Below are 15,773 nucleotides of genomic sequence, written 5' to 3' on the forward strand. Positions count from 1 at the left end.
GACGTAGTGCGTGGGAGGATCACGCTATTCCCCCCAGTTCCCCCTCCCCCCTGAACAGGCGCCCCGACCAACCAGAGGAGGCTCTAGTGCAGCAACCAGGACACATACCTGCATCCGGCTTCCCACCCACAGACGTGGCCAATTGTGTCTGTAGGGATGCCTGACCAAGCCGGAGGTAACACAGGGGTTCGAATCGGCGATCCCCATGTTGGTAGGCAGCAGAATAGACCACTATGCTACCCGGATGCCCCAAATCCATGACCGTTTTATTCAGCGAATTTGCGATTATGGTTACCGTGCATATCAGGCCACAAAGACAGATTCAAAAGCAGCTGAAACGAGTAGACATTTTGTCCCAAAAATGAAGGATTCTGAAGGGGTTCGATGTATCAAAATCAAAACTTTGATTTATAAGGGAGCAAAGATGGCAGCAAAGGGGGTAGTTATAAACAGTTTTAAGTTCTTGGTATGACTGTTTATCCAATTAAAATAGTGTTACCTTGTCTCTGTCCTACTAAACCTGTCGATTATTAAGAGGTAGTAAAACTTCATTTTATTTTTTTTTCAATTTTTTGAGTGGAAAAAAAAATTGGTATGGGCCTTGGACGGTAGAACTGACTGCTCTCATGATAAATTCAACAACATTTGAGATGTGTCACACAGGCACTTTGAAGGAGAAAACTCTATCCAAATTGCTTTCTTTAAATAGGGGCATCAAACATGCCAAGACCCATATTGACGTAGGCAACACATGTGGTCCAGCACTTTAGACCAATAAAACATGAACTAAGTAGAAATGCGACACACTGGCATTATCCAACTAAGCCTTCTGGGTAGACTTGTGAGAATCTGGGGCATGGTGTCCTACCACAGCACCGTCACATTCAGCCCGCCAATACCTCCATCACTGTCCACTTCATCTACATCCCTTTCTTACCTTTCCTCAAAATGTGAGTGGGCAGAGGAAGGCTGAAAATACATGCTTACTTATCCTTTAATCCTGAATGGCCAGCCTCTAATTAAGCCAATGATTATCATTTACAATACTTTTTAAAGACTTGGGATACTGAGTCAGACTGCTCAGCCAACCCATCAGCGGATCAATGGTAAGGTTATATATAATAATAATAATAATAAATCAATATTATATAGCACTTTTCTAACACTCAAAGTCGCTTTACAATAAACGGGGTGAAACAAGACGACAGATAAACATAACACAGACATACAGGGGTGGATGGGAAGGGGGGCTACGAGAGAGAGAAGCGGCAGCCACACACGACACCAGCAGTACTCTCTGACTTGGACAGATACAAAAGGGAAAGAAAAACAAACATCATAAATCACATAAATGATCAAGACTGAGATGTTCCAGAACATGTGTAAGAACAGGGTAAAGAATGACATGGGTACAGACTGTCTGACCAGTTTTAATAGCTGGTGTGATTCAGGGATGGCAGCACCTACTGTTGAGCTTTGTGATGGGCTTAAATCTGTACAATGCAGGGTTCCCTCTTAACATCCAAAATGACATGTCCACTCTCCCCAACTCCTTTTTTCCTCTGATAGCTAGCTAGCTATCAAAGGGTAGCATTCCATCTACTAGAAGTTAAATGTATTAAGTTACAAACAGAGAGTGCATGGATGTATGTTCTCACCTATTCTTCCCTATTGGCACTTACCTTGATAACCAACAACGTTACAGATGACGCTAACCAACTCAAAATGCAATTATGAAAAGCTATTTTCCCGAATATGAACTTGAGATTTAACTATGATATAGAGTCATGGAAGCATTGCATCAGTTAATGACAAAGCGACAGAGACTTTAACAAATCACTCATCATCATCATCAGTTCCGTAACCTATGGAGGTCATAGGAGCACAGCTGATGCCTCAACAAGTCTCGCTTGAGCCATCATTGTGTTTCAGTAGGGGGAGTACCTGATGGTCCCTATCTCCTCTCCAGGTATGGATGGCCATTGGTTCACAGAGGAACTCATCCGCCCCTTGACAGGTTTTGTTTTTAGTCCTGCTGGGTGTCCACACACCCTCCTCACAACAACCCAAGGGTTGAAGTGGGGGGGCCGGTTTAGTCGCCGACGACCCGACAGTTGCAGTTTAATGTCGTACCCAGGACCATCACAAATCACAAATCACTAGGGATTCTTAAAAGAAAACGTGTTGTCGAGGTCACTCACCCAAACATCTGCTTTAGTAGTGATGATTTTATTGTTGTAGAGGTTCACCATCTCTGGAGCACGATATGATAGAGTGGTGTACCTGAAAGAAGAAAGAAAAAATAGTATTCAGCAAGTAAATAGTAAAGAAAATTTTAACCGTAGACCAATATCAACTGCTATCAACTGCTGTATTTTCTTGAAAGAAAAACATTTTAGTGCATGTTGGCTTAAAATATCAACATAAATGTTGCAAAAAAAATGATACAAACTTTTTAATTTCTTCTTCAACAGCAGTCACTCCTTCTGTCAGTGGGCTCTGGAACTTGTCGGTGGCACTGCCAAAGTCACACAGCACATAATGGCCCTTGTCATGTAAAAGGATGTTCTCTACCTGTAGAAAGAGACATAGACATAAAAGATATGAAACTGAGGGGGTGACCGGGTAGCGTAGTGGTCTAAAATATATGAAACTGAAATACTGATAGGGAATGAGCTAGCTAGTTTGTTTTAGGATAATTCTTATACCCCTTTAACTAGCACAACCAAGAAACATTTTCCAATGCCAACCCCAGTAAATTCATGAAACATTTTGAATACAAAAATGCTCTATGGCCTGCCACTTTATAATTTTACCAAATGCAATTATTTAGCTTTTGATTTTCACAACCAGTTTAACACAACTCTCAATCCTAATCTTGATAGGGTCTTCGGTGAGTCAAAAAACACAGTCAACCCATATTTCTTCCATGTCACTAGTCTGGTATGACAAAAAGGTATTGGTCTTAGCAGCCAATCAAGTTCCATTATCCAAGCCGCTTATCCCACTTAGGGTCGCGGGATGCTGGAGCCTATCCCAGCAGTCAGTGGGCAGCAAGCGGGGAGACACCCTGGACAGGCCGCCAGTCCATCACAGGGCCCACACACACACACACACACACACACACACACACACACACACACACACACACACACACACACACACACACACACACACACACACACACACACATACACACACACACATTCACACCTAGGGACACTTTCGTACGGTCGATTCACCTGACCTACATGTCTTTGGACTGTGGGAGGAAACCAGAGCACCAGCAGGAAACCCACACAGACATGGGGAGAACACGCAAACTCCACACAGAGGATGACCTGGGATGACCCCCAAGGTTAGACAACTCCAAGGTTCGAACCCAGGACCTTCTTGCTTTGAGGCGACCATGCTAACCACTGCGCCACCGTGCCACCAGCCAATAAAGTGTTTTGTTTTTTTTTCCATGATACTACAGACTACAATATCAAAATAAGAAACCAACAAATTAACTAAAGACACAAAATTGATGACAGAGGCTGATTGTGAATACTGGTAGAAAAATATTTTCACCTTGAGATCTCTGTGGATGATAGGTGTCTTGCGCTGGTGCAAGCGAGAAACAGCATCACATGTGTCACAGAAGATCTGCAGCACCTCCGCCTCAGTGAAGCCAGTCTGCAGCCTTTGATTCATCAAATTCACCACCTGGCCTCCTTGCAAAGACAATATTCAATAAATAGCAATGATTAATTCTATCTTGTAGTTCTTACAGTATCATTCAATTTAAAAAATCTGGGCTGCTCAATTGAGATTAACATTTAGTAAGAAAAACACTAAAAACTGATGTATTCACCTACAGTTACCAGAGTTGTCTATGTGGCATACCAACACCATGGCTATCGTAAGAGTACCAAATTAAACTAAAATAGTTCCAATATTGCTGGTAGCTAAGTACCAAATGGATAAAAATGAAATTCTAACGATCAAATAATCCACACTTTGTTTATATAGCACATTTTGTTAATCAAAATGCAGTGCAATGTGATTGACATCAACATACACAAATAAAAAAGATATTGAACTGAGCAAAAATACTAAAACCATAAAAAACAGAGGCTTACATTAATTGATTCAAACTTCTACACAACATAAATTAATGCGCGTGTAAAAAAAACAAAACAAAAAAAAAGGGGTTGAGAACTAATGTGAGGCTGTGTGGCATTTTGTAATTGGACTCAGGCTTGAGCTGTGATTTCTTCCAAGGAAAAAAGAATGGGAGAATGTCTCCCTCTGCTGGTTGGTAGTGAGATCGCAAATAGATTTGTTTTGTTTTTTTAACAGTTGACGTCATCAATAACTGCCTTTCCAACGTTGTTGTAAATAGAAGTTACTTCATAAGCTTATCAAAATATTAACTGCACTGAGACGCCTTAGGTGACTTTTTATAAACTGCCTGATTCACTATTACTCGGATTGTTGTTCTGTCCTTCCCTCACAGTGATCCTATGTAAATAGCTGTAGGCTACTGGGGCAAACAGTCTCCAACCTGTGAACAATCATTCTTCTATTTGTCAAAAGATAATTTGATTGTACAGCCCATAAGCAAGAAGGTTATAAAATAGTCCCACATAGAGAAATGTATGGTTATTAAGCTATTATACTGATTAAACTAAATCTACATGTTGTATTAAAGAGGCATTGTATAATTTTTCTACTAATTTAACAATTTCCTTGCCCACACGAAATGATGCTCTCTATGAAGCATGATAAAATGAATGTGGAATTTTTAGATGTTTTCTTCTTCTTCAGCAATGGACCATACATGTTTTGCTGCAACCTCCACCACCAACAAGACTTTGCTGCAGGAAAAAAAAAAATCTAAAATGCCACATTCATTATTTTTTTTATTATGCCACTTGGTGAGCATTATTTCTTGTGGGCAAATAAAGGATCACGTATCGTTTCCCTAGTACTGCGACAATAGCTGCCCATGCTTGTCCCAACAGACCATTTGAGAAGACAGTAGTGGCATTAAGTGGTGTATTTAAGCACCACAGGTCTCAATTTGTTGTGTACACACTGCAGGCATAAATAAATTAATAAATACTTTTTTGTAATTGCTTTATGAGCAATCATTTTTGTAAAACTCAATGGTTTTAGGTCTGTAAGAGAAGTAAATGGTCCACTCTAGTTACTAGTCCATTTCCCCACTTCTCTTTTTTTTTTTTTTGAGTGTTGAGCAATATGATGACTGTCACAAGTTTATATCTTTATGTAATGTAATATTATGACTGGAAAAATGTTGCAATAACTTAAGAAGTCATATTGTAATTACTCATCGTATTATCTTTTATTTATGGACATTTCATGAAGGGCACGTGTTCATGAAGGGCAGAAAGTGTTATGTCCATTTGAGACATCACATTTACATTATCTTACACGAAAGATATATAGGCATGAACAAAAATGTCAGTTGAATAGGTGATAGAATTACCTTTAAATTCTCTTTTTCAAAACACTTTATAAGTATTGCCACTGATTCAGAATAAATAAAACATAAGATACTATTGACAATCTAAAAAAATCATAGGAAGAGGGAACCCCCATCCAGCCAATTTAACCAATACACCCTTTTATTTTAAAATATAATAAAAAAGTGTTTTAAAGATATTTGCAACATTTAATCAAAAAACTTGCTACTCAGGTGTGGCTGGACCAGAACACCATGGTCTTCGTGCCAAGGGTGATGGTTGCCGCCGACATGTTAACACGGGCTCCTCAGCGGGTCAGCAGGTCCACGCTAATGATACGGGGGTCTTGGATGTTGGCGAGCCAGAACTTGTGCGCCAGCTCCTGGTCTCCAGCCCGGACTTGCAGTGACTTATTTCCTCTCATGCCAGCCTTCTCTCCTGTCACCATCATCAGCTGAGCGTTGGCTGGTGACCATGCCACCGAGAGTGGGCCGGTGTTGCCCAGGAGGACGCCAGGTTGCACCGGTGAAATGGTAGACTCCATGTCTACCAGGGCCCGGCAGGATCGACAGTCCAATTGGCAATCCAGATACAATCCTTTGGTGTGACCTAGGCAGCCAACCAGTGTGCATCAGCTTTGAAGGGGGGGGTGGATACTGGGGTGGCAGTCCCCTTACTAGGCCACACCACCATTGTTTCCCTGCTGGCCGGGTAACTCTTGCTTTCGGCTCCGATGCTGGCCAGTTGCAGGCTATGTAACCAGGCTCATCACACCGGTAACAGCAGTCAGTCGGCCGGGTTGGACATCGCCTGGATGATTGAAGCCATCAACAAGACTGCTGTGGTAGAGGCCGAACTTGGTAGACCTCTTCTACGTCCTCATCATCATTAGCCAACCTGATGTGCGGTTGGAGATCGGGAGAGCGAGAGTGCTGAAGGCCCTTCAGGGAATTCTGAAAGCCGTTATGAAGCTCCTTGATGACATCAGTGAACGTGACCCACTTAACCTAGCCCAAGGGGATGCTAAGTTGTATAGAAATGTGATCAATTTCATGTTTATTCTCTGCCTGGGAATCACCACCCCAGTGTTCCATGTCACTGCTCTAGTATCAGATTCTCTGCAGGAAGAAAGCTTCTACCACTCCACTGCTTACAAGGTAATTGATGTCATGCTCCACACATGGCAAACAATGAGGTCTGAGCAGAAGTTTGAGGGTATATTTGCAGGCACATCAGAGAAGACAGGGAGCCTCAACACTCCAATACCTACATACCTACTGTAGTACCTGGTCAGGAGAGGAAACGGAAAGTGCCGGTGCATTTCCAACACAGCCTAACAGTGTCTCAAGTGAGTGATCAGTTTTAATCTGCGGAGGCATACTTCAGGACTAGTGTGTACTACACATTTATAGATACTACGACTGAGGCGTTTAACAGGAGACTCAAAGGGGGCAACACTGGAAGTCCCACTGACAGAATCATTGAGTCCTTCCACTCCTTAACACTACGTGCCAACTGGGTAAGCACCCCAAACTCAGAAACTGAGGACAATGTCCACATTCTCTGTGATCTCTATGAGGAAGATGAGGACTAGCTAAAGACAGAGCGAAAGGTCTTCCACTCATGCTTTCCTTCAAAAGACCTGCAAGAAGCGTCCGGGTAGCGTAACGGTCTATTCTGTTGCCTACCAACACAGGGATCACCGGTTCGAATCCCCGTGTTACCTCCAGATTGGTCAGGCTTCCCTACAGACACAATTGGCCGTGTCTGCGGGTGGGAAGCTGGATGTGGGTCTGTTTGCTGGTTGCTGCACTAGCGCCTCCTCTGGTCGGTCAGGGCACCTGTTTTTGGGGGGGGGGCTGGGGGGAATAGCATGATCCTGTCACGTGCTATGTCCACCTGGTGAAACTCCTCACTGTCTGGTGAAAAGAAGCAGCTGGCGACTCCACATGTATCGGAGGAAGCATGTGGCAGTCTGCAGCCCTCCCCGGATCAGCACAGAGGGTGGAGCAGAGACCGGGATGGCTTGGAAGAGTGGGGTAATTGGCCGGATACAATTGGGGAGAAAAAAATTGGGGGGAAAATCCAAAAACATAAATAAAAAAAAACACCTACAAGAAATTCTTGCCATAGTGAAGGAAGAGATGGGCCAGCTCATCGTTTCCATCCTTAGTGAAGATAATAAGAACCTATGCAACACTGTCAGTGTCAACAGCTTCTGTAGCAAGATCATTTTCAAAACTGAAAATTATCAAGAACAAACTGAGAAGTCTCTGGAGAAGAATGGCTCTCTGACCTTCTCCTTCTTGCCATAGAGCAAGACATCCAGATAAACCATAGAGTGAGGTCATCAGAATCGTCCAAGACAAGGCACCGAGGAGGATGCTCACGTAAAGCAGGAGAATGATCCCACTCTCTTCACCTCAGTACACAGAATGCGTAATTGTACTGACCACAGGCCTACTTTGAAGTTTGGAGGGTTGATTGGTTGGTTTACCTTTTTATTTATTCAGAGAACAGCCTTTTTCAGCCTTTTTGTGTTAAGATTTGTTGATTTTGATTGGTTACTTATTTTATAGACCACTCAAGCATGCAAAATGTGGCATCTTTTTCTTTATTGTTGCCTGTTCTTGTGATAAATGTAGAAATAGTGAATGGTAGAAAGCATCATCTCTATATGAACTGATAATTTTGTAGAAATCTGTTGTGCATTACACATTGGCATGAGTGTATGGGTATCGAAATAAATAGATATGTAAATAAGTAAACGATCTGCTACTGTACGTAGCTTTGTTTTTTATAAATAATTATGAGAGGGGTGCCCTTTTTTCGCTTGAGCACCTGCCCCCCCAAAAAATATCTGTGCACGGCCCTGAATGTGTATGTTGTTATTTATGTTATGAAATTGAAATAGATTACTTTAATTTTATTGTTTATACAAAGATGAAAATATATAAGAGATCCCACAGTGTGTGAAGCCATGGGGAAAGATCCATGATTGTTTTCTGACATTAACCAAAACATAATTTTGGGAATCATAGTCAACTTACAAAGCATGCTGCTTCATCTATTGCTACTGGGAAGAAATGTCCTCAAGCAGCTTGTAGCATTAATCACCACCTCGTTTTTTTTTTTGCATACCTGCACCTTTGAATTATTAGCACTTGACAGATAAAATCTGAATTTTATGTGAAATGGTGTCACCCAGATGCCAAAACTGGGATGAGTGCAGAAATCTCACAGAGAATATGAGATCTGATATGTGATAAAACGATAACAATGCACATGCACTGAATTTAACAGAAAACAGCTAAGCAAGCAAGTGTGCAGCTCACAAGCAGAAAAACGAACTTGTCTGTGTATAATCTGAATGAGTGTATTACTCATTGGAAAGCACAATATTACGCATATCATTTATAATTTAGCACAATATTAATAATATTATTCACAATTTAAAATTTTCATTTTAACATTCAAAATAACTGGCCCAATAATTAGTTTTTTCCCCCTTTTTTGTCCCAATTGTATCCGGCCAATTACCCCACTCTTCCAAGCCGTCCTGGTCGCTGCTCCACCCCCTCTGCCGATCCGGGGAGGGCTGCAGACTACCACATGTGTCCTGCAATACATGTGGAGTCGCCAGCCGCTTCTTTTCACCTGACAGTGAGGAGTTTCACCAGGGGGACGTAGCGCATAAGAGGATCATGCTATTCCCCCCAGTTCCTCTGCCCCCCCTCCCGAACAGGCGCCCCGACCGACCAGAGGAGGCGCTAGTGCAGCAACCAGGACACATGCCCACATCCGGCTTCCCATCCGCAGACATGGCCAATTGTGTCTGTAGGGACGTCCGACCAAGCTGGAGGTAACACAGGGATTCAAACCAGCGATCCCTGTGTTGGTAGGCAATGGAATAGACCGCTATCCTACCCGGACGCCCCCCAGTTCCATTTTAACATTCAAAACAACTGGCCCAATAATTGGCCAATTAATTACTTTAATTACTTACTTTGTTTTTGTTCATTTTATTTGTTCATTTATCAATCTGTTGTTTGTGACATCTCAGACACCACTGGTCAGATTTTGACAAAAAAATGTGGAACACTGCATCCCAATGCTGTGTCCTAGCGTTTTTCAAAATGACACAATCTACCCAAAAAAAGGGCATTACATCCTTTCATAACCCATTTGTAATTCCCAATACCACTCAATATTTCTATCATATTTTGAAGTAACTTGAGGGGCTCATGGAGCTGGTGATGTTTGTTGATCAAACACATCCTTAATAACTGTTTGTTGTCATTGTTTATATATCATTGCATGGTAATGGCTAAAATACCTATTTTGAAACTTAGAGAATCACAGTTACTCAACTTTATGCCCTTTCAGGTGTAATGAAACCAGTGAGCTGCTCCCCAGTCTGTTTTTCCACTGACTACTTACCCTTGCAGTAGTCCATAAGAATGAGAACTTCCCAGACGTCCCTTGCTCCCACAGCTGTGATACTAGAGTCCAGATAACCAACAATATTCTTGTGACCAACTAGATCTTTCTGCAAGAGCACAAAGCACACACAACACCACAAGTTAGCCAATTCCTGCTGCACATTTCTCATCAATTAGCATAGAAACAATAGGGAATTATGCTGCTGCATGCTTTATGTATGTGCATGTGCCAGTGTGCTTGGCAAATATGTAAAAAAAAATATTCTGCAGAAACAGGGAAGTAGACTGTAGTGTTTTCTAAATTTCTACTTAATTGCTTAATACTTGAAAGTGGTGCAATGAATTTTGTAGAAGACAAAACCTTCAAGCAATGCACCAAGTTTTTCCCAGGGTCAGTAAAACAGAGAAAACGCTTGACAGAGATTTTTCTAAAATAAAATTATACCCTTTTGGTTGATTTCACAAATCTGAATCACACATAATGGCAATTTTCTTAGCAGATTTTCTTAGCTAACTCGATTGACAGTGAAACAAAGAAGGGGTGACATCCTTCAATGCTTTGGACACAGAACTTACACTCCCTAGTTGTGTTGCATTTCAAGGGTTTATTTCTATATAACGCTGGGTGTCGTGCAAATGAGAGTAATAAATAACAATATACAGACTCTATTGATACTGAGCGAGGTGAAATAAATGAAGACCCTTGAACTGCGGCTTGGGGGATGCCAAAATAAATCTTGCTTAACCTTTACCTTACACTATAGAAAAAACGATTACCGTTGGTCAGTTTTGAACACAACCAACTCAGAGCAATTTTACAGAACTCCAAAACTTGTTTTAATAGAAAAGGGGATATCATGACCAAATTGCATCAAAATCTTCACTTAAATTATGAAGAGTGAGATACTATAGAGCCTAGTGAGCAGTTAGTACATGAACTAAGCTGTATCGGTGCTATGTCGACTCATGTAGACTCATTTCAGTCATCCAGGTAGTAACCAGGAGAAGTTTAAATCTATTCCCTGGCCATTAGTTTGAAGAAGTTATCCCATTTATCCAGATGGCTTCTTTAGTTCTGACGGCGGTTGGATAAACCTCAGCGGTTTACACTCATTTACAAGAAAGAAAGCAAAGTTTTGAGGACCAAGATGTACATATTTTAGACAGGAAGGACAGCTGGTCAGTCAAAGATGTTATAAACTGTAACAACCCTATCCAAACAGTCGGGGGAGAGTCATGAGTTTAGTCATTTTTTTATTTTTATTTTTTGGGTATTTTTCCCCCCTTTTTCTCCCCAATTGTACCCAGCCAATTACCCCACCCTTCTGAGCCGTCCCGGTCTCTGCTCCACCCCCTCTGCCGATCCGGGGAGGGCTGCAGACTACCACATGCCTCGTCCGACATGTGGAGTCACCAGCCGCTTCTTTTCACCTGACAGTGAGGAGTTTCGCCAGGGGGACGTAGCACATGGGAGGATCACGCTATTCCCCCCAGTTCCCCCTCCCCCCTGAACAGGCGCCCTGACCGACCAGAGGAGACGCTAGAGCAGTGACCAGGACACATACCCACAATCAACTTCCCACCCGCAGACACGGCCAATTGTGTCTGTAGGGATGCACCAGCCAAGCCAGAGGTAACACAGGGATTTGAACTGGTGATCCCCGTGTTGGTAGGCAACGGAACAGACTGCTACGCCACCCGGACGCCCCATACTGCCAACTTCTGACAGAACTACGCTTTGTGTAGCCTAGTTTATTCGCTCCAAACCAGTTGATGGAAACACGCCTGATTCGCATTTTTTTTTCTTTTTTGCCTCATTTCACAAGTTTGTTTAAAATTCGCTTGACAATTAATAGAAACATGGCTCACGTGACAGCATGCACTACGCTTTCAGCAGAGTGCCTGGCAGCCTCCTAGCGGCATTAGAAAAGTGACCCAAAAACACTCACAACTCTCATAAATGGTCAAACATGCCTGAAACAATTGTTATGGGCTCTCAGCATTACAAGCAACCAACTCGTGCATGTATTTACATTACATTTTCTATCCCTTTAGGGGTATTTGTTAGAACAATTTTGCAGAAAATATAATTATGAAAAAAAAAATATAGAAATTTCCTAAACCAGCAACTCACCATTATCTGAATCTCTCGCTTGCACACCTGCAGGTCATACTCATTGTTGACATACATTCTCTTCAGTGCACAACGTACCCCTTGATTTGTCCGTACAAGGAACACTACAGCAAAACCTCCTGCGTGACAGAGGAAGACAATTAAACCATTGCACCTTAAAGTCATTACTGAAAGATTAACATAATCTAGAGAGTTCAGTTTAGTTCATTTCAGATTTAGCTACAATCCCAGAGAACAACTGATAGACAGAGAAAATCTCAATCGCCATGAAGCAGCTCGCAAAGAATCTATAAACACAATTATCAATCAATAACTGAAGCTGTTATTAGTATTGCAAGGAATTTAAAGATCTAAATAGCCTAAAGCAAAGGGAAAATTTTGAAACACTGGATACCAAAGTCGTATTAGAGCCAAAAATGATGGATGACCTGAGCTTTCTGCAGAACCTGTCTATCAAATAGGCCAAATATGGTCAAACGTGTTCAGTCAGACTCCAGTGATCTTCCCAACAGGATTTATAATATGATTCAGGGTACTGCTGCAGTAAACACAAGGTCGCAAGCTATTGAAGAAAGCATAAAAAAGATTCAATGGATTACATATAACAGTAGGTTATTAACATTGGAAGGCCTGAACCTCCTCAAGCATATCAGATGCTATCTACCCCTCTTGCACAGTGCCTTTGCATTTACATTAAAACACAAACTGTTGTCAAGACAGTTCCCAAGCACTCTGCATCTTCTACCACCTGGCCTTTGACAGTGGTAGGCTGGAGAGAAGTTCATTTAGAATTTAATCATTTTGTTTCTTTTATTTTTTACACTGAAGCAACAAGAAGGCCTTGTTGTACTGTTTTACAAAACCATCAACAACAAGACTACAGTATTAGCCTATTTATTGTCCTCTAAAAGGATGACAATGACAAAATCACCTCGGATTTTCAGATTCACCAGTTCATTTAATCACTAAAGCAGTCATTTTTGTTCAAGATATGGGGAAAAGGACAAACTCCTGTGATGACCCCAGAATTAAAAATCAGGAGATTACTTGCTACACTTTGAAGCTGACTTGTGTTAAATATTAAGGAGAAGTCTATAAGAAGAAATCTGGGATGTGTCCAGATGCCCTCCATGTTTTAAGTCTCCTGTAAAGTAATCTTCCAGTAACATCCAGCATCTCTGCTAAGTTTTATATGCAGGTGAATGGGTCCTAAGCATCCTGGTATGTTAACATCAACTCTCCCTTCACTAATATTTCATAATATTTCAAAACTAAGGAGGTAAGCATTACCGGTCTGAAATCATTTAGGACTTTAAGGCAAACAGAGATCTAGAGACCAGTGCAGAGCAAGAAAATGTATCTGGAATGCCAATTCCAATTTGCAACCTTGCATCCACCTTATATCCACCAACACCAAATTAAATCATTTCCAAATGGTTTAGCCTTGTAACATTACAGCATGTATGTATTAGTCATATCATAGCTGCAGGGCTTTTGCTGAGGCCTAGATTTGGACCTTACCATCTGCTATAGCTTAGACTATGAATTCACTTTTCAGTTTACCAGTGAAATAATAATCAATTTCAGGCTGACATTGCAGCCTATATACCTTCAACTTGGCATTGGTGTTAAACAGGTTTGTAAATCACTGTTAAAAGAGCAGGATATCTACTATACAGGACTGCTGCACTAGATCAGCATCTAATAACAAGATAAAAAATGGGAAATGACAACTCAGCCATGTACAAGTCCCTGAAAGTTATTCTTCCTGTTGTCTACGTTACTGAGGAAGAAGTAGTCAATACTAAACCAATCATATGCACTGGCTCTAAAAAATTCATTAATTTACCTTTGGAAATGGACACTGAAACACAAGGGTGATCATAATTTCAAATAAATAGAAATGGGTGAAACTTCTAAAGCCTAGCCTACTATGATAAGCCAACATATTTCGAGATGCAGTTGAAGACATGCCAAAATTAACTTCCCATCTGACGCAGTTGCATTGGTATGCATGCAGTCTTTGCACCAAACTAGGAACGGGGAGTGTACATCACTGGTTGTGAAGTAAAAATGGTTTCACCTGCATGACACTTAAGAAAACATAAGGCTAGACGTGTATGACTTGAAACACGAGAGCCAAGATTCTGTCAAAATATTCTGATGCAGTTACTAAAAAGTTGTTTCTAAAATGAGGTTTGTTCCTCTTTATGATCAGTACTTGTCAAAGTTGGGGCACAACATCAGTATTACCACAGGCTTTCGCTCAAGAATTACTCATTTGCATTCTGTCTCAGAATCTTAAAACGAGTCTTTCAGTACAACTGACAGCCACAACGAGAAACCATTGAACCAACAGAGTAGCATCGATCGACACTAATGCATCTGTTAATTTAATAAGGATCACATATGTACAGTTCCCATGGGTTGCAAATGAGGTAACAGCTCCATCAAAAAGAGAGCTGCCAGTTGCCAGGTAGGATTCCCTGCTTTTACTTCTGAGGTTTGGCACATGTAACAGGAGAATGGCATGTTTGTCAGAGGAAAAAAACCTGACAGAAACAGTAGGCCTCTGGTTCGCACTCCTTGTAGATCTATCTTTGATAGAGGTCCTTGCATTTCTATATAGGCCTAGACATTGACGTGCCAATGTGACTCATCCTCTTGGCTGGAGCATGCACGGCACATCTGGCCCACTCTCTTCAACAACATGCATGCAAACACAAACAAAATGGCATTAATTTATCCAAGAATCTCGTTCCCACCTTCGGCAATAATCTCTTCGACAGTGACTTGGTGGCGCCCGATACTAAAGGCTCGTCCAATGAAATTGCCACCTGAATGGCTGGACCCACTGCTCCCACCACCGCCTCCGGAACCTGGTCCTGAGCTGACCAACTCCCGGCGAGAATCGAAGAACTTCCTCATGTTGTCGAACGATAACGTCTTCTTCTTCTTCTCTTGTTTTTTTGGATTCAAAAGCACACTTATGAGGGCACGTTTCCAGTGCAAGGAAACGTACTACTGTTGAACTCTGGTCGGAATATAACCAAACAGATCCGAAGCTGCGAGTCTATTTGCAGATTCAAAACATGCAATGACGCCTTTTTGTCACTTCTAATGATGTAGAGACCATCAAGAATTTCGAGAAGCAAAATTCCCCATTTGCCTGGAAGCCAAACTAGGTAGTGTTAAAACGATTGACTAGCCGTTGTGCAAGTCATTTGCGCCGTCTACCAAGCTACAACCTCCCGAGAAAGTATTTCTGTATCAATCCAGCTGTTCGTTGATGGCTGATGCTGATACCGTTAGCTCCTTCTCCATCTCTCCCGACCATCACGAAGCTAGCTAGCTAAGCGCTAGCTGCTCACGCGCTATGGCATTTCGTGTAAGGTTATCCAGGTTATCCTCCGAAGACAATTTCTTAGAGTGCGTTGTGTCCGTACAGTGACCGGCGAGCCACCCGCAGGGATTTTTCCATTCTCAGTCAAGGCAAAGCGAACATTTGACAGCCGCCAGGCTGCCCATCAGCTGAATTGTTTCAATTTACAATGAAAAAAAACTATTATTTTAGTGAACGGACCCTTTGGCACAAGCCGCTTTGCTTTCAACGCAATTCCCTGCGAGATTCACATGGAATCGTAGCCCGATTCTCCGGCAATTTTACCAAATGCAAAGGTTCACAATCAAACACCTGCTAAAACATGAGCGGCATTTCTGGCC

General features: G+C 41.8%; 1 protein-coding gene across 1 annotated transcript in view; it reads right to left on the reverse strand.

The window, feature by feature from the left end:
- The window catches only part of LOC130121598 (AP2-associated protein kinase 1-like), a 53,591-nt gene extending 38,613 nt beyond the window's left edge, over positions 1-14,978 (reverse strand). Inside the window, exons 1-6 of the mRNA XM_056290440.1 lie at positions 14,816-14,978; positions 12,051-12,169; positions 9,915-10,023; positions 3,574-3,716; positions 2,453-2,574; positions 2,202-2,283 (exon numbers count right to left, since the gene is read on the reverse strand). Of these exons, the coding sequence (XP_056146415.1) occupies positions 2,202-2,283; positions 2,453-2,574; positions 3,574-3,716; positions 9,915-10,023; positions 12,051-12,169; positions 14,816-14,978 (738 nt within the window). The remainder of the gene's footprint in view (positions 1-2,201; positions 2,284-2,452; positions 2,575-3,573; positions 3,717-9,914; positions 10,024-12,050; positions 12,170-14,815) is intronic.
- Positions 14,979-15,773: the final 795 nt, after the last annotated feature.

This window comes from Lampris incognitus, chromosome 12 (assembly GCF_029633865.1).
Source record: "Lampris incognitus isolate fLamInc1 chromosome 12, fLamInc1.hap2, whole genome shotgun sequence".
NCBI classification, from domain to species: domain Eukaryota; kingdom Metazoa; phylum Chordata; class Actinopteri; order Lampriformes; family Lampridae; genus Lampris; species Lampris incognitus.